Source organism: Corvus moneduloides, chromosome 28 (assembly GCF_009650955.1).
Source record: "Corvus moneduloides isolate bCorMon1 chromosome 28, bCorMon1.pri, whole genome shotgun sequence".
NCBI classification, from domain to species: Eukaryota; Metazoa; Chordata; class Aves; order Passeriformes; family Corvidae; genus Corvus; species Corvus moneduloides.
The window spans coordinates 2,421,748-2,445,939 of NC_045503.1; the positions used below are offsets into that span (position 1 = coordinate 2,421,748).

General features: G+C 57.8%; 3 protein-coding genes across 10 annotated transcripts; 2 read left to right on the forward strand and 1 right to left on the reverse strand.

Moving 5' to 3' along the window:
- Nucleotides 1-1,401: 1,401 nt before the first annotated feature.
- ARRDC2 (arrestin domain containing 2) lies at nucleotides 1,402-11,515 on the reverse strand. Of its 2 annotated transcripts, none has more exons than XM_032092931.1 (8): nucleotides 11,067-11,515; nucleotides 4,663-4,729; nucleotides 4,423-4,570; nucleotides 3,981-4,083; nucleotides 3,451-3,707; nucleotides 3,200-3,359; nucleotides 2,809-2,960; nucleotides 1,402-2,720 (listed from the first exon to the last, which is right to left on the reverse strand). In XM_032092931.1, the coding sequence occupies exons 1-8, from the start codon at nucleotides 11,320-11,322 to the stop codon at nucleotides 2,667-2,669; spliced, it is 1,197 nt and encodes a 398-aa protein (XP_031948822.1). In that variant the 5' UTR covers nucleotides 11,323-11,515; the 3' UTR covers nucleotides 1,402-2,666. The 2 variants fall into 2 exon arrangements, with proteins under 2 accessions (XP_031948822.1, XP_031948821.1); XM_032092930.1 differs by lacking the exon at nucleotides 11,067-11,515 and adding an exon at nucleotides 5,622-5,999.
- A 3,964-nt stretch (nucleotides 11,516-15,479) lies between these two features.
- Nucleotides 15,480-18,266, forward strand: PEX11G (peroxisomal biogenesis factor 11 gamma). Of its 5 annotated transcripts, XM_032093025.1 has the most exons (6): nucleotides 15,480-15,577; nucleotides 16,122-16,298; nucleotides 16,376-16,554; nucleotides 16,709-16,759; nucleotides 17,182-17,328; nucleotides 17,596-18,266. In XM_032093025.1, coding segments are annotated over exons 1-6 (621 nt in total). In that variant the 5' UTR covers nucleotides 15,480-15,511; the 3' UTR covers nucleotides 17,597-18,266. The 5 variants fall into 5 exon arrangements, with proteins under 5 accessions (XP_031948916.1, XP_031948914.1, XP_031948915.1 ...); XM_032093023.1 differs by having other exon boundaries at nucleotides 15,481-15,577; nucleotides 17,182-18,266; XM_032093024.1 differs by having other exon boundaries at nucleotides 15,481-15,577; nucleotides 17,185-18,266.
- A 1,606-nt stretch (nucleotides 18,267-19,872) lies between these two features.
- LOC116436094 (ectoderm-neural cortex protein 1-like) lies at nucleotides 19,873-23,819 on the forward strand. 3 transcript variants are annotated; one of them, XM_032093005.1, is made up of 3 exons: nucleotides 19,873-19,974; nucleotides 20,563-22,368; nucleotides 23,268-23,819. In XM_032093005.1, the coding sequence occupies exon 2, from the start codon at nucleotides 20,578-20,580 to the stop codon at nucleotides 22,345-22,347; it is 1,770 nt and encodes a 589-aa protein (XP_031948896.1). In that variant the 5' UTR covers nucleotides 19,873-19,974; nucleotides 20,563-20,577; the 3' UTR covers nucleotides 22,348-22,368; nucleotides 23,268-23,819. The 3 variants fall into 3 exon arrangements, with proteins under 3 accessions (XP_031948896.1, XP_031948895.1, XP_031948897.1); XM_032093004.1 differs by having other exon boundaries at nucleotides 19,873-19,962; XM_032093006.1 differs by having other exon boundaries at nucleotides 19,892-19,950.
- Nucleotides 23,820-24,192: the final 373 nt, after the last annotated feature.

Here is a 24,192-nt window from a genome sequence, read left to right on the forward strand (position 1 = left end):
GCAGCCCTTTCCTGGCAGGAGCCCCAGCCTGGCCATGCCCCCCCCCCGCCCTCCCCACCTCTCTGCGGTACTGCCCGACTGTACAAGAAAAACCTGGAGGTGTCTACAAGAGTCCCTGCTGGAGAGATCGCTCCCTCAGGCGCACCGGGAGCGCTGCCCACCGGCGTTGGGTTCCCCGGCCCGGTATGGCCTGTCCCCGTCGCTGGGTGACGTGGTTTCCCAGAAAGACACGGGGTGCCGGGCACTCACCTCCCCCTCCGGCCCGGGGAGTAAACACCCCCTTGTGCAGCCGGGGCAGATGATCCGGGGCTGACCAGCAGCCCCCGGCCATCCCTGCTGCTCAGCACAGAATAGCTCCCTTGTGCCAGGCTGGAGCTGGCTAGGATAAGCCTGGTCACAGGGGTGCAGCGCTGTGCTTCCTGTCCCCTTTGATGTCACCAAAAAATCTCCAAGGGGCCACGCAGCACCGGCCCCCGCTGCTGCTGCCAGCGGCAGATCCAGACACGATCCCCCCAAACAAATTCCCTGTGAGGCCGGTTAATCCTCCCCCAGGAAAAATTAATCAGAGCACCGGGGATGCCAAATAAAAACCAGATTTGAATAAAGGTTGCAGGAGCACCAGGTTCTCGCAGGCAAACACAGGGGCAAGTTCTCTCCCATGGCCCAGGGCAGGAGCATGTGCTCTGATGCAGCTGTGGGGCTGAGCAGCTCAGCAAACAAAAAAAATAAATAAGGGGGGGGGAAATCACATTCCAGTGACAATATTTTTAAGCAGCACAGTCTGTGGAAGAGAAAATTAAAACCCTGATTCAAGCCCTGCCTCGCATGCACCAAGATTTACTGCACCCAACAGAGATGTGGAGCACAGAAATGCTGTGAAAAACCAAATTCCAGCCCCAGGAAGCAGGTGAAGGAGCCTCCCCTGCTCTTCCCACACAGCAGCAGTTCCCAGCCAGCACAGCATGGGGCTGACCCCAACCCTCCTTGGGACTGGCTGAGCCAGCTCAGGAGTGTCCCAGCTCCCAGCTGGACCTGCTGGGTCCCTGCCAGGCTTCCAGGATGGAGGAGAATGTGTCTGTCCTCCCAGAGCCTGGACACAAATGGGAAGCAAGTGTGGAAAAATACAACAGGTTTGCTTGCAGCCCTGCATGCCAGGTAAGGGGAAAAGTGCCAGAAGTGCACGGATGTGGAGGAGCTGGAGACTCAAGGGACAATCCTGCTGGGGAGCAGTGCTGGCCGAGTGACCCAGTTAATCCCAGTGCAGGACTGGGCCCAGAGTGGAGCTGGATACCTGCAGGGCAGTGAACAGAAGGCAGGGAACACTCCCACATCCCAGCAGCCAGAGTATGGCTCCAGACAACGGGAAGCAGGAAGAGGAACAGAAAACTATCCAGGCAACAGTTTGGTTTAAAGAATTTATTTCAGACAAAAAATTCCCCGCCAAAAAGTTGTACAAAAAGAGTAGAGACAAAGAGTGGTCATTACAAAAGTGTTCACAGATAGAAAAGACTCATCTGAGCAACCCCAGCACAGAGCCCAAGGTACGCTGGCTTTGGTTGTGCACGGCCAGGGATTCTCAGTGAGGGAATGCAAAGGTCCTCGGCACCCAAACTCTGCTCAGGTCCCCCTGCAGCGAGCGGGGTCAGCCCCTGGCACACTCTTTGGCTCCTCACAACATCCAGCTCACCATTCCCACACTGGCTCCCACCCCAGTGAGCACAGGTTGCTGCTGTGTCCTCACCCCACCAGGGCCCCCGAGCCCTCCATGGGCGCAGCATCAAGGACTCCCAGCCCTGAAGGATTCATCCCAACTCCACATCTCCCATCAGCACCTGTGGCTGCCACCAGCCCTGGACTGGGCTTCCCTCTCTCTTCCTTGGCCACCAGCCACAGCTCCAACCCTCTGTGCTGGTACCAGTTTGGGGGCTAGTTTGCTGGTTGTGCAAGGTTGCTGCTGACACTCAGGAACCAGCTTTCCTGTTCTTGGTAAATGGCACTAAAACACTGCCACAGACCATAAATTCATTCCCCAAGTCCTTGTCTCAGTCCTTGGAGGCCTTCAGAGTTTGGTTAAGTGGCTCAAACCATTCCCCCCACAGGCACCCACAGGCTTGTGGCAAAGATTATCAGCAGTGGCTGAGGCCTCTGCTTCATCCAGCCAGAAAAGGACCTTTCACTGCCTTGGGGACCCTACAGTCCTGGTGAGCCACAGGCAAAGGGCTGCACCTGCATTGCCCTGGGGCCCAACCCTGAGCACCGTCCAAACATTCTCCAGTAATCCTGAGAAACGCCTTCAAACTCCCGTTTTCCACACCAGGAGCTGACAGAAATTTTCGGAGCGCGGCACTGCAGGCAAGGGGAGAGCAATCTCGGCTTGTATTCCCTGTTCTAATCCCAAAATCCCAGGTCAGTTATGAACCCTCTGTGTCCTGCCCAGCCACACACAGAGCTGCTCCACACCACCAGCCCCTTGTGTTCTCCTACCCTGCCCGGGGCCACGGCACCGCGCTGGCTCTGGGCCCGTGGGACAATCACGACGGGAGTGGCCGAGGGCGATGAGCCGAGTCGGGGTCTCACATCCCCGTTTCCAGACCAAAGTGCTGTGAGGGTGCAAGCTGCCATCCCAAGGGATTGTCACTCTGTCACACGCAGCCGATGTGCTTCTCTCAGCAGGTCATGCAGCGTGGGCGGATGCTGTCCGACGCGGGGTTTGGATCCACCTGCACAGCCAAGTTGAGAGTCAAAAACCTCCACAGTGGCAGACCCCAACCATCTCCACCAGCCTCCCAGCCCAGAGGGATTAATCACCTCTGAATACAGCGGAGGTGGTCGGAAGCGGAATTCCTGGATGTAGGCGAAGAAGGGACCCTCCAGGATGTCCCCAAGCTCGCTGCGGCACGGAGGAGCCAGGCTCTGCTCGGCCTCTGGGCTGGACACGACTGCTGAGTACTCAGGGGGGGCTGAAGAGAAAGCAGAACCATCAGGGAATAGGAAACACTCTCTATAAATGGGGGACACACACACATAAAAGGGCTTCAAACCCATTATTTCCCAAACCCTCCCAGTTCCCTTAGGAAGGAACCCAGGAGATTCAGCACCACAACCAAAAAATTAAATTAAAACAAAGCAAAACTGGCCCAGTCGAGAACTTTGAACGTCCTGAGCAGGGGGTTTATCCCAGGGAGAAGGAGATGCTCACCCTCCAGCTGCTCCGGGATGGTGCTGAGCCAGTCCAGGTTGACGCTGTACTGGCTGCTGACACTGGAGGTGCGGCTCCCAAAGGGATGCAGCGGGATGGTCCCGATGACAAGAGGCAGTTCAAGGAGCAGCTTGGATGTCCCAGGAATATCCACACAAACCTGCAGAGACAGAGAGCAGCAGGGAAGCTCAGCTGGTGGTGTTTTCCCAGTCTGAGCTGGGCAGGAGGAAATTCCTGCAGAGCTCACTCACCTTCAGGGAGTATTCCACCTGGATGATGCGGCACTGGAGGATGGACGGCCCCACGGGCGGGATCTTCAGCGCCCGCCCGTGCCACACCTCCCGCTTCCCAGCCGGAATGGGGTCCCCAGTGATGCTGGTCACCACTGACTTCTTCTGCTTCTTGGTGCCACGGGCAATGAAGGTCTGGGTCTGGATTATGGCTGCCTTGGGCACCACGGCACGGCTCGTGCAATTGTCGATCTCAGCAAAGATGGGGATGACCTCACCTGCCAGAACAGACACACATGTTGGAGGAGGGGAGGCAGAGCCCAGTCCTGCCTCGAGGGATTGCTGCACAGGCCCACCGAGGGCTGGCCACGCTGTCTGACAGGGCAGGCACACAGGTTCATCCAGGAGGACCGTCCCAAGGATGCTGCCCCTATCAGGTGCACACACTAAAGCTCTCTGATTTCATGCCAGCTCACAGTCACCCAAACCCCCTCCTCTGGGCTCTACCCCAGGGCCCACCGAGATTCAAGGGCCCCAGCACCTGGTCTCACCTGGGGTGTAGCCTTTTCGGTCAATCTTGGCAGTCACAGAGACCTGGCCACGGCTGCAGTACCAGGCACGAGCAAGTTTCTCCTTAGCACCTGCCTGGGGAGCCTGGAGAAAGGGAAATATTTAAGCTGTTTAGTAACTAAGGATGAAACTCAAAGCAATCGCCTCCCTGGCACCAAGAACCTGCCGGGGAGCATCAGCAACTTCTCAGGTATCTGATGCAAGAAGCTGTTGCAATGCATTAAAGTTTCCAAAAAAAAGAGGCACAGCTGACCTCTGCCCAGCCCAGGTAATGCTGGAGGGCACAAGTTACATGGGGGAAAATATTCCTTCTGGAAACCAGGCCTGCATTGTAATCCTGAAGGGGAGGCAGACACCTTCCCCATGGGCTTCCTGGGTAAGTTTTGGATGTCAGAGCCCCGGGGTGGAGCAGGGGGAGCTCACCAGCAGTGCAGGGGTGTTTATGTCGATGGGTTCAATCACAGTGAACTCCTTCTTTGCTTTCTTCACTGTCGACCAGGGTCTGTGCAGCTTGGCCTTCACCCAGTAGCGCACACTGCCGTGCTTCCCCTCGAAGGAGGTGGCCAGGGTCCTAGGCATGAGCAACAAACAATTTTAGAAGGGTTTTGCTAAAAAACCCCCCATTTTCATTATGTCCTCTTCCCCCCAAAAATGCCAACTTACTCGGGGAGCTGGAAGGTGAAAGGGAACTCATGCCTTCCTGCCTGCAGGACGGTGGCTTCACCATTGTCTGTGGGCAAAACAGAATGAAGAGGATTAGCTCCCTCCTGCAGCCTCCCCATGAGAGTCACAGAGATGTGCAGCACCCAGCACGGAGCAGCACGAGGGCACAGCAATGTTTCTGCCAGGGCTGAGCTGCAGCAGCTGTGACACAGGAGCTGGGCACTGTCTGCATTCCATGTGTCTGCAGACACGCACACGACCCAGGGGCACCTCCTTGGAGAGCCGGGCAGCTTCCCCAGGTGGGCTCTGCTCCACAGCTTTGGTTCGAGAGCCCAAGATGCCCAGCTGGAGGGAGAGTGGCCAGCCAAGCCCCCATGCCCCTCGAGATTTTGCACCCCAGGGTTGGCAGGGACCTCTGGGGATCATTTAGACCAGTCCCTTCCTCCTGCTCAAAACAAGCTCCTGAAACTCCAGTTTTCCAGCACTGCTTCCCTACCACAAATAGCTCTGAGAAAAGGGGGAGTCTTGCGGGAAGCCGTCCCTAACCGAGGTGCCCCGCACAGCAGCAGAGTCCAGCTGGGCACCCCCAGATTTCGGGGTGCACCCAGAACGTGAGGTGTCTGCAAGGACCTACACAGCCCGTCCCCAGAGCGCTCAGACCCTAAGGCACCCCAGGCCCCCAGATTTCAGCTTGTTGGCGTGTCATGCACTCAGCAGCCAAGCTGTCCCTGGCACTCAGATTTCTGCAGTTTCGGGGTGCCACGCATCCAGCATCGGCGGTTGCCTCAGGCACCCAGATTTCAGCCGGCTGGAGTGTCTGGAGCACCCAACAGGCGGGGTGTCCAGGCTGCCCCACACCCCCGTTGTTTCAGCCCCCCGGTGCCCCCACGCTCCCGCTGTCGCCGCCGACCGCGGGGTGCCGCACCCAGGCGGTGCCCCTTGGGCCGGGGATGCCGTACCTGGGGGTGCCATCAGCGTGTCGCGGTGGCTCAGAAACTCCACCTGGTCGCTGTAGCTCTGCGTGTAGGCGGTGCTGGAGCCGGCGCTGCGGGACTCGGTCCAGTGGACGCGGGCAGCGCCCATCGCCCGCAGCCGCAGCGCCCCGAGCCGCGCCGCCGCCGCCAGCTCCAGCACCACGCGGCCCGACACCGCCTGCCCGGGGCTGAAAGCGGCCGGGCCATCCCGCTCCGCGCCCTCCAGCACGATCGAGAAGCGTTTGAGACGGTCGAAAATCATGGCGCGGCTCAGCCCCAACCGGCGCGATGCGGCTCAACCCGGCCCGGCGCGGCTCGACCCCGCTTTAAGCGCCCGGCGCGGCCGGGGGCGGCCCCGGCGGGGCGGGACGGGCCGGGCCGGGGCGGCCCCGCCGGGCCCTGCAAAACAAGGCAGGGAGCATGTGCAGATCGGCCCCTCCGCACGGACCCCGGGGGGGTTGGAGTGTGGGGTGCCGCGTTCAGCCCCAGTGGGACTCCTCAGAGCCTTCCCGGTGCCGCACCGGGACATCGCCGCGGGAACGTGTGCTGGGCACGGGGCTGAGCGCTGCCAGTGCTCGGGTGGTGACCCCCTGTCTGCTGCCGGGTGGCTCAGTGTCCCCCAAGACTCCCTGCAGCTCTCGTCCTTGACCCCCAAGCCTTCTCTAGCTTCTGTCCTTGCCCCACAAATTTCCCTTCCAGCTCCATCCTCGCCCCCCAAATTTCCCCTCCAGCTCCATCCTTGCCCCCCAAAACTCCCTTCCTGCTCCTATTCTTGACCCTCAAAAATCCCCTTCCAGCTCCCATTCCTTGCCCCTCAAAAATCCCCTTCCAGCTCCCATCCTTGCCCCTCAAACTCCCCCTCCAGCTCCTAACCTTGCCTCCCAAAATCTCCATCCTTGACCCCCAAGCCCTCCTCTAACTTCCATCCTTGACCCCCAAATTTCCCCTCCAGCTCCACCCTTGTCTCCCAAAACTCCCTCCACCTCCCATCCTTGCCCTTCAAGCCTGCTCTCCAGCTTTATCCTTGCCCCCCAGAATCCCTATCCTTGCCCCCCAAAATCCCCATCCTTGCCCCTCAAGCTCCCCCTGCAGCTCCAATCCTGACACCCCACCCCATCTTTGTCCAGAATCCCCATTCCCAGGGTCACGGCCATTGGCTGTGGCCAGGGGGGATTCCTCACTTGGAGTTGCAGCCTCTCTCATTCCAGTGCCCGCAGGCCAGAGCCAGGGGCCACGCCACACATTGACCCACATCCTTCCTTTCCCAAGAGCCATTCCCAGGGCTCGGAACAGGCCACAACTGGATCTGGGCTCCTGACACAGCACGGCCCGGCCAATTGGCAATGCGGTGATGTCTGGGACATCACTTCACTTAGTTCTAAGAAATCAAGAACTGGCTGGAGTTCAGCTTGTGCAACGACAGGGTGAGCAATCCTCTTCCCTGTGCCTGTTAACCAGGCGAGCGCCAGTTTTCCGCCAGCTCCTGCTGGGATCGGTGTCCAAAACCCAGTGATAAATTTCACCTGCATGGCCAGGAATAGCACAGGGGCTCGCTCCGTCGGCAGCATCCATGATTGCCGGTGCTCAGCTGGGGTGAAAGCGTGGAAACTGGGAACTGCTGATTCCCAGGGTGGACATCACCGTTAGCAGTGCCCCGAGATGTTGTAAAAGGGAGGAGAAAGGAATCTGTGCCCTCCCCAAGGCTTAATGCAGCCTTAGAAACTTCCACTTTAGTGATGGTTGTCACGTTTGTGGAGCACCAGAGCCCTGCACCCCCGGCACGGGCGGGGGATAAGACAGAACAGGCATTAAAAATGTTACTCAGCATTTGGCCGCTGAAGTTTTGGGGATTTTTGAGTTGCTCCCAGCCATGCCGGGCAGGACCTGCTGTGCTGAACTCGGTTGATGGCAGCCACTTAAAAAATGAGCTGGGCTGAAGCCTGGCACTGCTTTAGTTGTTTCCAAGGCTGGACTGGAATTGTCTGTCTCCCTCCCCAGGGGAAGGGGACTGTGGTTTGTTTTATGTGCACCGCCATTTGCTGCAACGGGCAAACATGAATCATAGCAAACACTACAGAGGGAGAGGGAAAGGAGGAAGGAAGGCACGTCACAGCACGAGTTAACTGGTGACACTGGCTCTGGGAAGGCGCCTGGTGTCCCTGCAGTGACATTAGAGGTGGGGAGGCTCGTGAGAGGGGCTGGAGCCTTGGCTGGGCCCCCCTCTTTGCTTGGCATCCTTCTCCTCCTCCTCCCGCCTCTCGCACACACCCCTGGGCCGTGACTCAGCCCTCGCCCACGGGATGCGGCTCCCTTCGAGCCTCCCTCCCGTGGCAGCGCACGCGATGCCCTCGGCTGTCCCTCGCTGCCTCCAAGTGTGGAGGGAGGGCAGCCCCTCTCCGACCCCTCTGGGACCCCAGCGCCCAGAGAGGGTCTCTCCTCTCTCCTGGGATCTCCAGGTGCAGGGGCTGTAGGAGCACAGCCAAGGGTTTTCCATTCAGGAATGGTCCTGGGTGCCCAAGGAAAGCCCCGGCCAGGCCGAGCACAGCACACAGGGCACGATCTCCAACTCTTCAGCCCCATCTAGAGTCTGGCCAGGCTGGAACTGCTCCCAGCAGGAGCTGACACCCTGTCCGGCTCATGGGGAGGCTGCTCCTTCCCTGACCCGCTGCTGGGACCTGGTGGCTTCTCCCCACCGACCCTGGAGTCACACGAGGGGCCCTGGAACGCCAGAGAGAAGGGAATGCAGTAGGTAAATAGGTAAAGCAGCAGCCCAGTATGGGGATGAGATGGGACAACACAGAGCCTGGCACAAGCTCGTGCTCCCAGACTGAGGAACCAGCTCCATCCCTGCTGGATTTGGGACTGTTGTGTATGGACAAGGATTAAGGGGCTGACTGAGGGCCACCCTGCAATGGAAGGAGAGCTCTGATGCTATAACTCTCCTGGATGTCTCCATGAAAATAAAATGGCTTCTGGATGTTTGCCTCTTCACCAGGGCAGGAACTTACACCTTTGGGAAGTGCTGCAGGATCCTTGGACAAAAAACATCACTGCACATCAATTATTTATGTTTCCTAGGGCACCCTCCCGTCACCTCACGCAGAAGAGTCCAGGGCTCTCCTTGTGCTGCCTTTGCCCATGAACCCCCTGTCTTTTCCTCTCCTCCTGCTCCCTCTTCTCAGATGATTACACAACACACGTTTCAAGGCCCTGCCTGAACATCCTTTTTGCACACTTTTTTCTTCTCTTTCAGCACAGCACCCCAGTGCCAGCACTCACCACCCTGCCAGGAAACTGCAGATAAACTCAGCTGAGGGGAGAGCAGAAGGGAGGGCGCTTATCTGTGCCCAGCTTCCCTCCTCTGCACTGCCTTGTTACCATGACAAAACCTGCATTTTTTAAACACCACGCAGACACAGCTGATCTCATGGAGAAGCAACAAGAAAGGAGCAGTCACAGGGACTGTCGGATGGTGGCACGTTTCTCACCAGCTGACATCAGGAAGGCCCTCACGCTGCTGTTGGGGACAGAACAGGGGACAGCGGGATCCAAAGGAAGTTATTTCTGCCGTTCACTGCCTTAAAACGCCCTGGTGATCACACGTGTCCCACTCACAAGGCAGAAAAGGAATCTGTGTACGGACAGAGACAATAAAATCCCATCCCCCCTGTTCTGGTGAGGCTCTCTGCCCCCCAGGCAGCCCAGCTCATCACTCCCTGTGCAGTAAGTGAGGGCCAGGAACCATCAGCTCCGAGCTACAGGTGTGCAGGGTGCCAGAGAGGCCGAGCAGCTCGTGCAGTTCCTGCAGCCCTTGGCCAAGTGCCCTTCCCCAGATGCCTCCAGGGGCTCCAATCGCACACAATCCCAGCAGCAGAATCCAAACATGCTGGCAGCAGCTTGTGCCTTCCCTACAGACATTCCCTGTGGGGATAACAGGGGATAAAACTCACCCTGTCACCTCAGGGCTAATGGGACACAGACCAAGTACTGCACAACCAAGTGCTCAGGACCTGCGCTGCTTCACTCCAGGGCAAGGGCTTAATTGTAATTTGGACACTTTGTAGAGGTGCAGCTGCCAAGGGGACATCCTTAGGCACAGCACGGAAGAGCTGCTGCCAAAAGACAGGAACTCCAGAGCAGTGCAGGTGTTTGGAGCAGATGGCAGGGTACAGTCATCCAGAAATAGAGAAAATGAACCCCCAGTGCAGTCCAGAGACAGGAACACCTCCAGGAAGGCAACTCAAGTCCTCTTTCCATCCCTCCAGTTTATTCCTGCAACCTCTACGTTTGCCAGATTGGTCTGGCACCACTCTCTGGGTTGCACCTGGCCATTGACACAAGTAAATGCCCTCAGCATAAGTCCTACAGCCATCTCCAGAGCTAGATAGTAACAAGGCCATCAGAAACAGGGAAAGGGGGAGGAAAAGCAACAGGGGAATGGCTGTGACACTGTTATTGGAGGGGAGGATAAAAGACATGCATGTTCCTAAGAAAAACCAGAGTTAATGAGCGGATGGACAGTTGAGACATCCCATATCCCTTGGCTCTGGATCATTTCATCCCAAGCACACAAAGAATGGCTTGTGGCATGCAAGTGGCTTGTCCTCTTGCAGCAGATCTAAGCAACGTGCCAACTGGGCACGCAGTCCCAGCATCAGGGACCTGAAAACAAACATTGACTGAAGCACTAAGAGCTCTTTCCACACTTGCTGACAGACACCCATGTTTGCTCTTCCCTATGCAAACACAACAAAAGCCACAAATCTCTGGTGCTCCCCAGCCCCGGGTGTGCCAGCAGCCTCCTGGAAACCAGCAGCAGAGAGAGAAACCCTCGGCCAAGGTGAGAAGAGGGGCAAACAGCCCTGCGTGGGTCAGCAACACCCACCAGGTCAGAGGCTCCTCAGAGGGGATGCCTGCAGCCTGCGGGGGTCCCAACCCCACACCCTGGCACACAGACCCATCCAAGGGGGTCCCACCCCCACACCCTGGCACACAGACCTATCCAAGGGGGTCCCAGCTCCACGCCCTGGCACACAGACCCATCCAAGGGGGTCCCAACCCCACACCCTGGCACACAGACCGATCCAAGAAGGTTCCAACCCCACGCCCTGGCACACAGACCTATCCAAGGGGGTCCCAGCTCCACGCCCTGGCACACAGACCCATCCAAGGGGGTCCCAACCCCACACCCTGGCACACAGACCGATCCAAGAAGGTTCCAACCCCACGCCCTGGCACACAGACCTATCCAAGGGGGTCCCAGCTCCACGCCCTGGCACACAGACCCATCCAAGGGGGTCCCAACCCCACACCCTGGCACACAGACCGATCCAAGAAGGTTCCAACCCCACACCCTGGCACAAAGACCTATCCAAGGGGGTCCCAACCCCACGCCCTGGCACACAGACGCGCCCCATGGTGCGGCCTTACCAGGGATGAGCTGGCAGCGGCGGTACAGGAAGGTCTGGCAGGCTGTGTAGTCCCGGTAGACGACGTTGAGGCCGATGCTGCGGCTCTCCAGCCAGTGCACGGTGGCCAAGCCCCGGGCACACACCTCCAGTGCCCGCACCCGCAGTGCCCCGCGCAGCTCCAGCTGCACCCGCCCGTGCAGCAGCTCCCCGCTGCCGTGGGCCTGGCCATCCTCCAGCCTCACCTCCAACCTCCGCACCCGCCCCAGGGGCTGCATGGCTGCTGCCCACACTGACCCTGCTGCTCCCGGAGGCTGGTGCCTGCCTGGAGCTTGCCAGAGAAAGGAGGAAGAGCAAAGGCTACACCAAAATCCCTGGATTTATCCTGGCTCTTAGCTGGCCCCACCCTGCAGGCCTTCCCAGGGGTTGGACTGAGCCCCTGTTTTGCAGCGATGCTTTAGCGTTGACCTCATGTGCGTGAGGCTGACGACATGCCCGGGACGGGGCTGCGGTGACGAGGGACGTGTTTTTAAACCAACCGAGAAAAAACGTGACTTCATCTTATCTCTGAGTCACAGACACTGGCGACGTGACACCGGGACGTGGCTCCGCTGGCAGGGAGGGGTGTCACACACCACCAACCGCGCTGGCAGATTTCACACAGCGGGGGAATCAAAGAAAGCCTGTTCGGCCTTCCTGGTTCAGGCGTTCCTGGGGCACTGCTGGAAGGGGTGGGAGAAGAGTTCAGAAAGCAGAGATACTCACTCCAAAGCCAGTTTTGTTTTCCCTGTCTGAAGTTGCACCAAAATCCACATGAAAAAGAAAGTGAATAATCACAGTGAGTCCCGGCAACAGCTCTCCCAGCCAGCTGGTGCCTCCGAGGGTGATTCCACCACTTATCCCTGTGGTGTGGCTGTTCTTGCAGCAGCACAGGTGGCAGTGCCACCTCAGGGTCACATCAAAGTAATGGGGCAGACCTGGAGCAGATGCAAGTCCCTGATACTCCACCAAATGATGCAATTGAGGTGTTCGACTGGAGGTGTTTAACAACGTGCTGGCATGAGGGACTGATGTGAGTGGCTGTGTGCACTTGGAAGATGTGAGTGCACGGCTTCTTTGAAGCACGTGTGGAGCAGAGACCATCCCATTCCTGAGAAATACAGAGTCAAATCCATAAAGGAAAGCACGAGGCTCGTGGGCCCGGGCACTGCTCACACACAGACTGAAGCTGTTGTGAAACTTCACTAGCCCCGTGCTCAAAGGCTTCAGGGCTGGCTCCCAGGAATCAAACCCATCTGCATGAAAAGGCTGAGAAGAGCTTCTGAAGTGGCAGCTGTGCCACCCTGCTCACTCAAACCCCAAGGGAGGGGGCTGACCAGCCCCCACTGATCCCTCTGGAACACACCTAGATCCCAAACAGAGTTAGTGCAAGCTCAGCAGTCAGGAAACCCACGTGAGTGACCAACTCAACAAAAACACAGGGCTCACCTCTAGGAAAACAGCCCACTCATCACAAGCTGGGCAGAGCTGCCTCGCTGTCCTACTGTTTGCTGACCTTTGGTTGCAGGCCTTGACACCAAAATCCAAACAGATAATAAGGGAATATTCCATCCCCCACACAGCCCTGATGCTGCCTCTCACTCTGTTTGATCTCCTGGCCTTCCTCTGTGCTTCCCCCTACCCCACCTGCTTTGTTCCACCCCAGTGCCTGCCCAGAGGCGCTCCGTGGGTCCTGCAATCCTGAGGGATGTGTCACCCACGCCTTTGGGCTAATCTCCTAGTGTTTATTCTTGCTGTCACAACACCTCCTTGTGTCCTCATTCAATCTGAGAAATAGATGTTCCCTGTGACAACACACAGACGGGCCAAGAGCAGAGCACAAGGACGGCTCCGAGATCCCACGCCGTGTAGGCAGCTCAGAGTGCGTCAGCAGTTGCTGGAGAAGGGAGGACATCACCTTCCTCTGGGGACAGGACCCTTCCAGGGTCTCCATGGGGACATGGCCCACTTGGGAGTTTGCCTTTAGGATTTCAGCTGGGCTTCTGGACTTGGACGTGAACTCGCCTCTCTGCTCAGTCCGGCAGAGGTTCTGCGCCCTCCTGGGCAGCCTCCAGTGTGAGCATTTCATCTGAGAAGACAAAACGGCTTTCAGCTCACTGGGATGGGGCTTAGAAAGGGGCAGGTGGCACCACTGAACTGGCAGCCCCAACATCTGAGCCCTGTGTTGTTACCTGAAGGGTCACCCCACCCCGGGCAGCTGCAGCAGCTTCTGTCTCTGGCAGATGCTCAGCCCTCTCTGCTGGGGGTGCAGAGGTGTTTACCATGGCTGGACACCTCTAGCCATGACAATATTCCTCCTCTGAGCCTCTGTGGGGGACTCCAATCACCTTCAACCTCCCTCCGACCTTCCCTTGCTTAGGGATTTGGTTGCCTGTCCTTCCTCTCCCTTCAAGATATTTCTCATCTACGACTCTGCTCCCACCTTAGGCTGGAGCAGACAGGGTTTGGTGCTCACTGGCCCATCTCAAGTGGCTCAGGAGCACACTCCCAGGGGAGTTAAGGGGAGGCTGGAGCTTTGCTGGGTATAAACCCACTTCCCCTGTGGTTAATCCAAGCCTATTACGGATAGCACATCTTTAGGGAGTCACTCTGCTGCCTGTGTGGCACCAGCATGGCTTGCGTGGTTGTGACAGAACTTTCATCTGCTGACAGATGGAAATCAAAATAAAAATTAAATTCGAGGCAGTAAATTAGGAGGCAGTACCAGAAAAGCTCTGCAGTCACAGGTATCTGTACATTTCCCCTGAAGACAGGAAAAGGCCGGCTCTGCCGTCAGCACTTTGCTCAAAACCTTCGCCCAAACAGAAAACAGCTCTCAGGGTGAGGAGGCAAATTAAGAAATTCACATGGCAGTTACGGGAATATCACTCCATGTGGTAGTTATGGAGCTGCTCCAGAAGTTTAGGGCCAAGCAAAAGACCAATTCAGCTGTGATCTATTCCACATTTAGGAAATCAAATAGCTTGAACACAGATCCATGGCATGAAGGGACCTCTCTTAACTTCTGGAGAAACAGGAGGCAGCGTCAGAGGAGGATTTTCTTAATGCCTTCCATGACCAGCTCTAACCACATCCCTTCCTGAGGTTGCACAAGCACAGCTTTTGATCAAAATCCTCTCCTTCCTCCCAAAAATAAATGAAAAACAACTTCTAAAAACAAACGTAGCGATGGAGAAAGATCGAGACACTGGTTCATGTCCCAGAAATCATTCATTTTATTCATTTTACGTAATGGAATGCCAAAGGGATTGACAGCAGATTGCAGTGAGGTGACTCACAAGACTGTGGAACACGGATGTGGTGCATCAGGTGGGATAACTGCAGCATCTGAGGATACAGCAAGTGTAGAACAATCAGAATCACTGAATGTCCCCAGTGGGAAGGGACCCACAAGGATCTCCAGTCCAGCTCCCAGAGTGAGGCTGCACAGCAAAAGCTTGGCTGGGAGAGGCTCTGCTTAGTGCTATGAACCTGTTTTATGAAATCAGATTGATTTACAAAGGATGATTTACTCAAAAGCTTGATTTACTCAAAAGGTTCTTCCCCCCGGGGGTGCTGGGCACTGCCCAGGCTCCCCAGGGAATGGGCCCGGCCCCGAGGCTGCCAGAGCTGCAGGAGCGTTTGGACAGCGCTCTCAGGGATGCCCAGGCTGGGGTTGTTGGGGTGTCTGTGCAGGGCCAGGGGCTGCACTGATGATCCCTGAGGGTCCCTTCCAACTCAGGATATCCTGGGATTCTATGATACTCGGCTATAAAAAGAGAAAGCAAAATATCCAAGTAGTTCTAACAGCTTTAATTAACAGCAGTGTGAGTGCAACTCTGTGCTGTGCCAAGCCACTGGACCCACTGGAGCCCGGGAGGAAGCGGGTGGGATCCAGGTGCTGGATACGGGAAGGTGTAGGAGGATGGAGAGAGCCCGATTTCCCTCTGTCTCCACACAGAACGTTCCCCTTCCCTCACTCAGCCGGGGGCTGGGAGGGCTCTAAAGGTGGGACAGGGAAGATCTCCCTGTCTCCCAGGTGACAACGGGGACGCGGTGATCTGTGTGCAAGTGGACAGAGGACAGACAATGGGGACCGCTGTCCACAAGGGCCCCTTGAAGTTGGGTTTCTGAAATTTCTTTGAATCACCCCCGGCCGGGCCCAGCGCCACCCCAGTGGCGGGGCCGGCCTAGAACCCCTGAGAACGGGGAAACCGGGGGTGAGAAAAGGGCTGACGGGGGACTCGGTGGAGGGATGCGGAGGCCGTGAGGGGCCCGGACAGCGGGACTCATCCCCGGGCGGGCACCATCCCCTGCAGGGCCCGGCCGGGCCGCGGGGCAGCCGGGCCGCGTTGCCATGGCGACGGGTCCGCCTCCTTCCCGGCGTGCCCCGCGCCCGCACCTGACGCCACACCCGGAAGTGTTGCCATGGCGGCGGGCGCGCTCCGGGGGCTCGTGGGCGCTCTGGAGACGCACCGGGGCCGCGATCGGGCGGTGAGTGAGGGGTCTGAGCCCTCCGGTACCGGGCGGTGAGTGGAAGGTCTGAACCCACCCGCACTGGGTGGTGAGTGACAGGAGGGAGGGTCTGAGCCCTCCGGTCCCGGGCAGTGAACGACGAGGCCCGACTCTGTTGTGGCGACCCACCCTAAAGGGGAAAGAAGCACCTGAGAGATTCGTGAGTGTTCGTTGGTGGAAAGGAAGGACAAAGGCAGAGGGTCCACAAACAGAGTTTTATCGGTAAATTATTCGCGCTTGGGATGGAAATGGGTATGGGAGTGCCCTTGAGCACAGGGCAATGGAGTTTGGGTAAAGGGAAAAGAAGGTGAAGAGGGAGAGGTGAAGAGGGAGAGGCGAATTAGGGAAAGGAAAAGAGAAAGAAAGAAGAAAAGAGGGAGAAAAAGAGAGGAGAAAGAGAGAAAAAGAGGTAATCAGCCCTGGTTCCAGCATCACCTTCCCCCGGCCTCTGCACCCGGTGGTTCCGGGGCGGCCGGGCCAGGCGCTGACCGGGCCGGGCGCTGACCGGGCCGTGCCCCCGCAGGTCCGGGCGCTGTCCTACGGCTGCCAGCTGGCGGGGGGAGCGCTGCCCGGGCCCGCGGGACTGCCCGGGGGGCTCCTGGCCGCCTCTGCCCAGCTCAGCTCCTGCCGCACCGCCCTGCGCCTCTTCGACGACCTGGCCATGCTCCGGCACAGCTGCAGCTACGGGCTGGGCCCCGAGGTGAGCGGGGGGCCGGGGGTCCCCGCCAGCCCCCCCCGGCCCCGCCGCGGGCGTGCCCCATGTGCGGCTCCCCGCAGGGCGAGGACGCGCTGGTGCGGGGGCTCTCGGTGCTCTGCAACGTGGCCAACCAGCTCTACTACCCCTGCGAGCACCTGGCGTGGGCGGCGGATGTCGGCATCGTCCGCGCCGGCTCCCAGAAGTGGTGGACGCGGAGCACGGCGCTGTGGGGCTGTGCCCTGCTCCTGGGCATCCTGCGGTACGGCCGGGATGGGCACGGGAGGGGCGGGCATGACCCCAGTGCCTTGGCACCAAAGCTGTAGGAGGTGCTCTTCCTCATTGAGGCAGTTAGTGCATGAGGAAAAAAACCCTCCTGTTTGGTGCTGTAGGAGAAATAATTCTGTTCTTTTCAGGTCCCTGAGAATCTTGTTCCAGTTAAGAAGAAAACTGAGCCAGCACAAGTGGTAGGATTTCCCTCCGTGGCTGTGCAGCAAGTCATGCAATCCCAGAATGGTTTGGGTTGGAAGGGACATTAAAGCCAACCCAGTGCCACCCTCTGCCATGGGCAGGGACACCTCCCATTGTCCCAGGCTGCTCCAAGCCCCATCCAGCCTGGCCTTGGGCACTGCCAGGGATCCAGGGGCAGCCCCAGCTGCTCTGGGCACCCTGTGCCAGGGCCTGCCCACCCTCCCAGGGAACAATTCCTGCCCAAGATCCCATCCAGCCCTGCCCTCTGGCACTGGGAAGCCATTCCCTGGGTCCTGTCCCTCCAGCCCTTGTCCAAAGTCCCTCTCCTGTAATCCACCCACATCTGTCAGTTCTCACTTGTAGCCATCACAGTTATTAGGACATTCTGGGCTGTCACTAATATCACCTTTTCTTCCAGCAGCACTTCTTCACCTCAGAGCCAGCAGAAGCTGAGAGCCCAGGTGAAGGCTGAAGTTCTGAGCATCCTCATGGACACAGCAGATCTCTCCAACGCAATCCACTGGCTGCCTCCAGGATTCCTCTGGGCAGGAAGGTTCCCTCCATGGTTAGTAGGGCTCCTGGGGACCATCTCCTCCCTGATTGGAATCTACCAGGCATCAAGAGGAGCAAATTCTGAAGCTGCTTAAGCCATAACTGAGCTCCAGGAGCCCAGTTATCACATGGTAGAAGTGCCTTTAGTGAGGCAGGGTGTATTTTAACTTTCCTGGGTCGATGATTGTCATTCCAGATATCCCATAATCGGGACTGGAATCAAGATGCCTGTTGCAGAGGGGATTGTTTGTAGTTGACAATTTTTATCACTCTTCATCAGAGAAATAATTCAGGTGAATCCTCTGAAAATCAAGAATCTCCTACAATGGGTAAAACTGAGGGGAAAAGAGCTGCTTCCATGTGTCTCAAAAGAGAAATGCAACCTCCCAGTGTTTTCTGTCACTTACAAGAGCACAATGGCCACAGTTCTGTCTCACAGAACGGGTAAGGGATGAATCCTGCGAGTTCACACTCCGGGCTCGGCGCTTGGTGCTGCATCTAAGCCAGGGATGGGACCCCTATCCTGGGAGTTCCCCAGGTATTCTGGGGTTTGGGCTCAGAGCTGATGCCCAGAGCTCAGACAGGAGCGAGCAGTGGTGTTGTTTGTGACAGTTACGTTTCCTTAGAGGCGAGAGGGGCAGGAAATTGCAACTGGAAGCAGCGTGAACCTTCCTGGCCTGCCTTGCTCATTTAAGGAGGAATGTTGGAAGTCGAGAATTCCCACAGAGCTGAGGCTCCAGCTGTGCCTTTGTGGAATGCCACCGGGTGGAGCTCTTCCACCAGGCTTTGGCAGCTGCCAACGGACCTTTTTTTATTATTTAAAAGAAAAAAAAAAGGGCAGGAAATTTATTAACCACCTTTCAAAGGAGCAATCAAACCAATGCCGAGATGGGGTTTGCAGTTACAGTTCTGGGCGTTGCCAATAATAAACGACAGAAATGCTTCAAAGGTGCCCTTGAGTGATCATTCCTTCTGATAACAGGGAGAAGTTCTTTATCTTTGGTTCTGGAAAGCTCCAAAGCATTAGTGCTGTGTGAGCTGCAGCTCCACATGTGTCACCAGCCTTCCTCCTGCTGAAATAATTCCCAGCCCCTGCCTGACTGCCATGGAAATGCATCCTTTGAAAACAGTTCTGCTTAGTCTGCGTGTCCCTGCCCCCCAGCACGGCACCTGCTGCGTTTCCAGGAGGTTTGACCTTGGTTTTTGTTGGTTTTGGCCTGGACACGGGGAGCTGTGTCCTGGCTGTGTTCAAAGAGCAGAATGAGGTCTGGGTACTCCTTATCCTTTGCCCTGTCGTTGGTGTTTATCTGGACCTTCACCCTGCAGAGTGTCCCTGAGGATGCCTTCCTGGCTGTGCTGGGAATTTGCTGCCAGATTGACAGGTTTTGGTACAACTCAGGGCTTACCTGGAGGAGACTCTTGTTTTTTCTCTACGTTTCTCAGTCCTGTGCTTGAACGGGGAGCACCCAGGTCCTTCTGCTTAGGGACAACTGCAGTTTAGTGTTTTTTAATAATAAACCAGATTTATTTTGTATTCTTAACCCCAGTAAATCATTCTTTCAATTCTCACTGTACTGCTCAGCACAGGACAAGGCGTAGCTCTACCAATTTTAAAAAAACAAAACAACCCTACACAACCTCTGATGCCAAGTGAATAAACCTCTTACCCATGCATTAATTTTAATGTAAAGCTGTAAACTGCTGTAAGTGCATTTGCTTCAGTTCCTCAACAAGTGACCTTAAACTGCAGCTGGTAAAGCTGGAACGTGCAGAGATAAATCAAAATTGGGTCATTCAGAATTTCTGGAATCTATTTTTTCTTGAGGTGGTTTTGATCCCTGCTGACACACAGTGTTTAACCACCTGTGGCGGCTGCTGCTGCCTCTCCAGGGCAGCACTCGCTCGATTTTAGCACAAGACCTTGTGCAGGCAGACCCAATCCTCCCAAAACTTGGTGTTTTTCTTGTCTTTTCTGATGTGGCCATCAGCCCAACTCATCTCTTGCTCCTGAGAGAGGGTGATAGTTCCTTTCCTTGGCAAGGAAAGCACCCTGCTCCGGTGTTGGTGGTGCAGATGATGGGCTGGGCTCCAAATTTCTGAGGTGGGCTGCATGCAGGAAAACATCTGCTGAGCAGGGCTGGTTTGTTCGGTCGCGACCTGCCTGTGTCAGCAGGCCGGGATCCAAAGGCCGCGGGCAGGCGCTGCTGATCCCAGCCCGGCTTCCCCGTTTATGGCCCTTTATGGCGGGGTGACTCCGTCCGCAAAGCTCCGCCGCGCTCGGGAACCTCAGATCCGCCGTCCCGGCCCCATAGCGGGGCTGGCCGCGGTCCGGGCCGTGCTGCGATGTCCGGACCGGGGGACACCGGGGGACACCGGGGGACACCCGCACACGTGGGGAGGGGGCACGGCCACGCTGCCCCCGGGCAGGGCCGGGTCAATGGCGGCGCATGCGCACGGCTGGCCCCGCCTCCCATTCACAAAGAGCGAGCGCCGGGCGCCGCGGCCGCTGATTGGCTGCGGGGAGGGAGGGGCGGGGCCGGCACGGGGCGGCCACGCGGCGGCGGCGGGGCGGCGGCAGAGCCGGAGCGGAGCGGGGCCCGTGCGGAGCCGGGTGCGGGACCGGGTGCGACACCGAGTACGGGACCGGGTACGGGACCGGGTACGGGATAACGGGGGCAGCTGCGGGACCGCGGGGGCAGGTGTGGGACAACTGTGCCAGGTGCGGGACCGTGGGGGCAGGTGCGGGACCAGGTGTGGGACCGCGGGACCAGGTGTGGGACCGCGGAACCGGGTGTAGAATAGCTGAGCCAGGCGCGGGGCAGCGGAGCCGGGTGGGACACCGCGGGTCTGGATGCGGGACCTCTGAGCCAGGTGGGAAACCGCGGAGCCGGATGCGGGACCTCTGAGCTGGGTGCGGGACAGCGGAGCCGAGTAGGGGACCGCGGGCTGGGTGCGGGACCGCGGGCTGGGTGCGGGACCGCGGGGCGGGCTGGGAGCGGGCATCACCGGGAGCGCGCATCGCCCCCTCCCCGGTACTACGTGAGGCCCGGCGGAGCCGTGCGCTGCACCGGAGCTCGGTCCGGGAGCTCCCGGTGCTCCGTTCTGGTCCGTGCCCCAGAACGCGGGACGCCCTCACCGCGCTCCCGTTACCGGCTCCTCTCCGCGGCCGCCGTCCCGGCGCTGCACCCCGGCCGTGCCGGGCCCGGGACCGCGCTGCCCGTGCTGACTCGCCGGTTTTGCCTCGCAGAGCGGCCTCAGCACTATGTCCGTGAGCAGCCACGAGAACCGGAAATCCCGCTCGAGCTCCGGCTCCATGAACATCCACCTCTTCCACAAACCGGGCCACGCCGACAGCCTCCTCACCCAGCTGAACCTGCTCCGCCAGCAGAACCTCTTCACCGACGTGGTGCTGCGGGCGGGGAACCAGAGCTTCCCCTGCCACCGAGCCGTCCTGGCCGCCTGCAGCCGCTACTTCAACGCCATGTTCAGCGGGGGCCTGAAGGAGAGCAGAGATGCCGAGGTCAACTTCCACGACTCCCTGCACCCCGAGGTGCTGGAGCTGCTGCTGGACTATGCCTACTCAGCCCGGGTGCTGATCAACGAGGAGAATGCAGAGTCCCTGCTGGAGGCCGGGGACATGCTGCAGTTCCAGGATATCCGGGATGCTTCGGCTGACTTTCTGGAGAAGAATCTCTACCCTGGGAATTGCCTGAACATGCTGCTGCTGTCCGATGCCCACTGCTGCGAGCGGCTGCTGGAGCTGTCCTGGAGGATGGCCTTGGCCAACTTCACCTCGCTCTGCAAGACTGAAGATTTCCTCCGACTGCCCAAAGACAAGCTGCTGGAGCTGGTGGAGAGCGAGGAGCTGGAGGTGGAGGATGAGACGCTGGTCTATGAAGCTGTTATAGGCTGGATCCGCTATGATTTGCCCCGACGCCACGAAGTCCTACCTGAGCTGCTGCGCTCTGTCCGCCTGGCCCTGCTGCCCGAGTCCTACCTGCGGAAGCAGGTGGCCTGTGAGAAGCTGGTGACCAGCCACAAGCTGGGGGAGGAGATCGTGGCCGACGCCGTCCGATGCAAAATGAAGATCCTGCAGAACGACGGCCTGGTGACGGGGTGCTGTGCACGGCCCCGCAAGGTCAGTCAGGCCCTGCTGCTGCTCGGGGGCCAGACCTTCATGTGCGACAAGATTTACATGCTGGACCACAAAACCAGCGAGATCATCCCTCGTGCTGACATCCCCAGCCCCCGCAAGGAGTGCAGTGCCTGCGCCATCGGCTGCAAGGTCTACATCACCGGCGGCAAGGGCTCCGAGAACGGCGCTTCCAGGGACGTCTGGGTGTACGACACCCTCCACGACGAGTGGGCCAAAGCTGCTCCCATGCTGGTGGCACGGTTTGGCCACGGCTCCGCCGAGCTGGACCACTGCCTGTACGTGGTGGGCGGTCACACGGCCATGAGCGGAGCCTTCCCGGCCTCTCCCTCCGTGTCCCTCAAGCAAGTGGAGCACTATGACCCTCAGCTGGACAAGTGGTCCCTGGTGGCTCCTCTCCGGGAAGGCGTGAGCAACGCTGCTGTGGTGGGAGCCAAGATGAAGCTGTTTGTTTTCGGGGGCACCAGCGCCAACCAGAACAAGCTGCCCAAGGTGCAGTGCTTCGATCCCTGCCAGAACCGCTGGACGGTGCCCGCCAGCTGCCCCCAGCCCTGGCGCTACACGGCTGCCGCCGTGGTGGGCAGCCACGTCATCGTCATTGGTGGGGACACGGAGTTCTCCGCCAGCTCCGCTTACCGCTTCCACAGTGACACCTTCCAGTGGTCCAAGTTTGGGGATGTCACCGCCAAGCGCATCAGCTGCCGCGCTGTTACCTCGGGGAACAGGCTCTACGTGGTGGGGGGCTACTGTGGGGCTCAGCGCTGCAAGACCCTGGACTGCTACGACCCCTCATCCGACACCTGGAGCAGTGTCACCACGGTGCCTTATTCCCTCATCCCCACCGCCTTTGTCAGCACCTGGAAGTACCTGTCAGCCTGAGTGTGGTGGAGGATCTGGAAGGTAAATAGTTGTGGGTCAACCCAGAGCTCCTTTGCATCAGGTTAAACCTCGAGGGGCAGATGCACGTGGCTCTGGACTGGAGTTGTCCTAGAGAACATCAGCTCCAGAACTTCCAGGCTGGTAGTTTGGGATCTAAAGCCCTACAGGAGAGAGAAGGTCTCTGTAGGTGCTGAAATGCTGCAGGGAGAAGATTAGTATAAATAACAAGACTTAACCTGGCATCTTGGCCCGTGCAAAGATTTTGGGGAATGCTGTGTGTGGGGATTGGGTGTCGTCCCTGGGTCAGGAGGCTGGAGGAGTCGATGTTTTTGCAGGCAGGCTGTCTGCAGGAGCTGGGACAGACCCCGTGGTGCCACCGGCTCTGGTTGCTGCTTTTAGCACAGCCTCCTCCTCCTGGTGCCACGCTTAATCTGCCAGTGGCACCCAAATGTCTTGTGGGACGCCAGGGCTGTGAGCTGGTGCCAGAACAAGATTATAGCTGGGATTTAGTCCCAGAATGGTGGGTAATTGCATTTATAAGGCAAGCCTTGTCTATGTATAAACACAGGGTTTCTCTGCTTCTAATTATTCCCTGGTGTCCCTTTCATGCCATTGCTTTGCTGCTACACAGAGATTGACTTTCAACATTTGCAACTGGAATTAAACCTTTCTAAAAGCTTTTGGCAGAAACGACACCAGTGAATCACAGACCCTGCAGGGTTTTTCTTTTCTCCTTGCAAGAGTTGTACTGTCTAAATAAAATTATATACTGTAATAAAGTAGCCAGGGATACCTTTAGAAAATTCCTGTCTGTGGAGGGAAATCAGCAGGCATTGCTGATTTCTCTGGGATTTGAGGCCTGAGGAGTGGGGTTGGGGTTGCTGGGCACTGGTCTCACAATACTCTGCTCTGCACCACAGGCTTCACACCTGATTTTGCCGGTGCCTCCCTTGACTGAGGATCCAGATGGAACACGCAGGCAGCAGGAGAACCTCCTCCCTCCTGGCAAGTCTGTGAGCTGGGTGCCAGCGTGGATCCGTCAGCACCAGCAGGGCTCAAGGCAGCACGGTTTTGGCTTTGAATCGCTTCTGCAAATCCATCCCCTTGGTCAGGCCAGGGAGGGGACAGGCACAGAGGGACCTCCTTGGGCTGACAGCTTGTGCTGTCCCTTGAGACAGCAAAAGGTTTCCAAGTTTCCTCCTAACTTGTGTGATCTCAGAGCAGGAACCAGAGGGATTATTTTGGTTTCAGTGATGCTTACTAGAAAGGAGGAAGGACACTCCTGACCTGCTGCAGGCTCTGGACTGCACTGCTGGGACTCGCAGCACCCAAGCAGTTGCCTGGACTGTCAGAACACGTGACAGTACTTTGCCCACGGGCTGGTTCTGTACATTTATTTCTTTTTTTATACGGCAGTTTTGTGTGTTTATTACTCAGCCTGGAGCTGCTTCAATAAATCTGAATAAAATCCACTGTGTCCATTGCCTGCTCTGTGTGCTTAAGGTGCAGGTTTTCCCAGCCCACTCTTGAGACCGTATTTAGTAGGACAGTGAGGAGCATTCCCTGCTTGAGTCCAAATCGAGGGCTCAGATCTTCCTGTATCTTTGTAACTAGGGACTGAGGAAAGCTCAGATCTCACACCGCCTTCTAGCTTTGAAGGAGACACAAATCTCTTCAAAACTTTAAAGATTAAGGTATTCTCTGCCCTTACCTGGTCACTCTCCATGGAGTTGGGTTTCCTCACTATCCAAAAAAATGGGATAAAGTGCTGGCCCTTCTGTCCCAAAGGGCTGTGTGCTCCAGGCCCTGCTCCAGGTGAGGGGAGGCAGTGCCTGGGAAAGAAAA

What these genes read in the sequence shown, in the direction of transcription:
- ARRDC2 (XM_032092930.1), bottom strand. Translation starts at nt 5,898, where the DNA reads ATGATTTTCGACCGTCTCAAACGCTTCTCGATCGTGCTGGAGGGCGCG. An exon ending in CACGCTGATGGCACCCCCAG is followed by an intron (nt 4,730 to 5,621) that starts GTACGGCATCCC and finishes TTTTGCCCACAG; the next exon opens with ACAATGGTGAAGCCACCGTC. An exon ending in TTCACCTTCCAGCTCCCCGA is followed by an intron (nt 4,571 to 4,662) that starts GTAAGTTGGCAT and finishes GCTCATGCCTAG; the next exon opens with GACCCTGGCCACCTCCTTCG.
- PEX11G (XM_032093023.1), top strand. Translation starts at nt 15,512, where the DNA reads ATGGCGGCGGGCGCGCTCCGGGGGCTCGTGGGCGCTCTGGAGACGCAC. An exon ending in ACCGGGGCCGCGATCGGGCG is followed by an intron (nt 15,578 to 16,121) that starts GTGAGTGAGGGG and finishes GTGCCCCCGCAG; the next exon opens with GTCCGGGCGCTGTCCTACGG. An exon ending in AAACTGAGCCAGCACAAGTG is followed by an intron (nt 16,760 to 17,181) that starts GTAGGATTTCCC and finishes CTTTTCTTCCAG; the next exon opens with CAGCACTTCTTCACCTCAGA.
- LOC116436094 (XM_032093005.1), top strand. Translation starts at nt 20,578, where the DNA reads ATGTCCGTGAGCAGCCACGAGAACCGGAAATCCCGCTCGAGCTCCGGC.